At 45.3% G+C, this 3,453-nt stretch overlaps 1 protein-coding gene across 1 annotated transcript; it reads left to right on the top strand.

Moving 5' to 3' along the window:
• Positions 1-469: 469 nt before the first annotated feature.
• LOC132235547 (isocitrate dehydrogenase [NAD] subunit gamma, mitochondrial-like) lies at positions 470-1,760 on the top strand. The gene has a single exon (XM_059698084.1). The coding sequence runs from the start codon at positions 498-500 to the stop codon at positions 1,674-1,676; it is 1,179 nt and encodes a 392-aa protein (XP_059554067.1). The 5' UTR covers positions 470-497; the 3' UTR covers positions 1,677-1,760.
• The last annotated feature ends 1,693 nt before the right edge of the window (positions 1,761-3,453 follow it).

Raw genomic sequence — 3,453 nt, 5'->3', positions numbered from 1 at the left:
AGTAACCATTTCCTGCTGGGTTACAAGTCTGTTGGCTGAGCTGTGTGCTAGGCTCTGGAGTGAGAAGTCAGACACTGGATGAGAGGGGAGGCAGCAATTCAGTGGCCATTTGGGGCCTTCTGATTTCCTGGAGCAGGAATGTGGGAGTTGGGATGCGGACGGGGCAGTCTCAGCCTATAACTCAGCAGTAATCATTAATGATAATCTTGTTGAACACACTGTCATTCCTTTATCGGCTTTTTCCTCTATTGCAGGACAGCACACACCATTACAGAGGGGAGACGATTACTTCCACAAAACATTTCTTTTTGTGTCAAGAACAATAAAGGACAGCTGGGTGCCCCCCAAAAATGGCGGCGGCGGCTGCGCTCTCGGCACCGGAAAAGGGCGTGGGAACAGGCAAGTCACGCGCATGAGCGCTGTCAGGGCACGCCCACTCCGCGGATGTGCACCCCTCCGAACGCTGTGGGGACCTGCTGTTGCTCTCACTTTCCGTCATGGCGCTGAAGGTGGCCATGGCTGTTGGCGGCCCAGCGAAGGCAGTGCTCAGGCCGGCCCTCCTCTGCCGTCCTTGGGAGGTTCTGGGTGCCAACGAGACCCCCCGGAGGAGCGTCTCACAACAAACAACTCCTCCCTCTGCTAAGTATGGCGGGCGGCACACGGTGACCCTGATCCCAGGGGATGGCATTGGGCCAGAGCTCATGCTGCACGTCAAGTCTGTGTTCAGGCACGCGTGTGTGCCGGTGGACTTTGAAGAAGTGCACGTGAGCTCCCATGCCGACGAAGAGGACGTCCGCAACGCCATCATGGCCATCCGCCGAAACCGTGTGGCCCTGAAGGGCAATATTGAAACAAACCATAACCTGCCACCATCCTACAAATCCCGCAACAACATCCTTCGCACCAGCCTAGACCTCTATGCCAACGTCATCCGCTGCAAGAGCCTGCCAGGAGTGGTGACCCGGCACCGGGACATAGATATCCTCATTGTCCGGGAAAACACAGAAGGCGAGTACAGCAGCCTGGAGCACGAGAGTGTGGCAGGAGTGGTGGAGAGCCTGAAGATCATCACCAAGACCAAGTCCCTGCGCATTGCTGAATACGCCTTCAAACTGGCCCATGAGAGTGGGCGCAAGAAAGTGACAGCCGTGCACAAGGCCAACATTATGAAACTGGGCGATGGTCTCTTCCTCCAGTGCTGCAAGGAGGTGGCAGCCCGCTACCCCCACATCACCTTTGAGAATATGATTGTGGACAATACCACCATGCAGCTGGTGTCCCGGCCCCAGCAGTTCGATGTCATGGTGATGCCCAATCTCTACGGGAACATTGTCAGCAACGTCTGCGCAGGGCTGGTCGGGGGCCCTGGCCTTGTGGCTGGAGCCAACTATGGCCATGTGTACGCTGTGTTTGAGACGGCTACAAGGAACACAGGCAAGAGTATTGCCAATAAGAATATTGCCAACCCCACGGCTACGCTGCTGGCAAGTTGCATGATGCTCGACCACCTAAAGCTCCACTCCTACGCCACCACCATCCGCAAGGCTGTCTTGGCATCCATGGACAATGAAAACATGCACACCCCAGACATTGGGGGCCAGGGCACTACGTCGCAAGCCATCCAGGACATCATCCGCCATATCCGCATCATCAACGGCTGGGCTGTGGAGGCCTAGGCTGTCCCTCTCCCAACCCCAGCACCCCGGCTGGCTTGTACGGCAGACCCAGAATAAACTGGCTTCTGCCCTAAAAAAAAAAAAAAAAAAAAAAAAAGGAGGTAAAGGGGATGGAAAGTAATTTAAAATATATATGATTTTCAAGAGAGCATAGACCCAATAAGTATGGTATTCATTCTTTCCACAATATTTCAATGCATTGAACTGTATTCATAGTGTATTTTTTTTTCATTAAAATATGAATTTTTATCATTCACTAGCTCAGTATTCTTGAAAAATTCTCTTATTCTTTTTGATTTTTGGTTTTCTCTTCTGTAAAATAAGACCATTTCTCTACCTGATCTCAAAAAAAAAAAAAAATCACCCAGCCCTCTGAGAGACTTCGATAAATTTATGTTGATCTCACCTGAGTTCAACTTACTCCAAAATCTGTTTGGATTATTTGGAATCAAGTGCTAAATCACATGGATGGATCAAAACTGTTATCAGATTGCACAAAACATTGGAGACCAAAATGATATTAAAACATCAAAAAAATTCTTTCTTCAGCATAATTTTTGCTTCCTGAAGAATGATTGCCAATACTTATAAAGAAACTGAGACCTGCCAACTGTCATTATTGCAGTGTTTAAGGAGATACCCAGTTATCATTGGCAATCCTGAACCCCAGCTCTGCCCACTCACATTAAAGGCCTGCCACAGGGTGGTTGAAATACACATATACAGTCCTTCTGCACAGTCCCTAAACAAACAGAAAATTTTATTATATTTTTACTTCCTTTATAATATCCCGCTTAACAGAGCATGACACACCAAAAAAAGAAAAAAAAAATGCATTCACATCAACTTCAGACAATGCTGTTATATGCCAGCCCAAGGCCTACATTCAGATAAAGGACATTTCACAAATCCCCTGACTTGAGTGTTCTCCTGTTGGCTCTTCCACTATAGTCACTATTTCTAATTCTTCTCGGTCCACAGGTCTGCTAGAGTGCGGCAAAAACCACAGAAATGTCAAAAACAAGTGTTGGGAATAAGGACTGCAAGTCCCAACTGCATGTAGGAAAGAAAAAACATGTGCATGAAATTGTCTTCTAGCATTTAAAGTATATTAATCCTCAATTTGTAGTTTTTGGATTCCAGAGGAATTAAAGGCTGTGAATTAAAATAATGCATCAATGAGAGAGCAAAAATGCATCATTTTTGGTTCAGCCTGTCATCTGTGGTGAATCAGATTATTTTTTTTTTAGTTTAACCCAATTTAAGCAGAAAAATGAAATAGCTCAGAAAAGCAGAAGACAGCAATAGTCTCCTGACTTCTTAAATCTTATTAGGACATACATACAACCTCCTTCACTCTGCACAGTTGTCCTAACAACTTTCAAGAAGTTAATATTCTTACTTGGCTTTTACATGTGAAAAGTTGTAGTAACACAATTTCTAAAATAACTTATAAATTGTGTACATTGATAAAAATCCACATTTATATTAACAAGCAACAACAGGTGTAATGTGGTACTCTATAGTTTGATTATATTCTAGAGGAGTAAGTTCTAACCCTTTATGTCATGAATCTTTAATGATCTATGTACTCCTCTACTGTCTCCTCCTCACATCCACTTTAATTTTATTTAATCTTCTCAGCAATAGGGGGAAATAAGTATTGTTATTTTCAGTTTATAATTTGGGGGGAGGGAGAGCAAGTCAGGTTAGTGGAGGTTAAGTGACTGATTCAAAGTCTCACTACTGTCACATGACAGAATTAGTAAGTAAACAC

This window comes from Myotis daubentonii, chromosome 5 (assembly GCF_963259705.1).
Source record: "Myotis daubentonii chromosome 5, mMyoDau2.1, whole genome shotgun sequence".
Classification (NCBI taxonomy): Eukaryota; Metazoa; Chordata; class Mammalia; order Chiroptera; family Vespertilionidae; genus Myotis; species Myotis daubentonii.
This window is presented reverse-complemented; position numbering and strand designations above follow the sequence as displayed.

Bases quoted from the DNA above. Each gene is read 5' to 3' on its own strand.
- LOC132235547 (XM_059698084.1), top strand. From the start codon at position 498: ATGGCGCTGAAGGTGGCCATGGCTGTTGGCGGCCCAGCGAAGGCAGTG.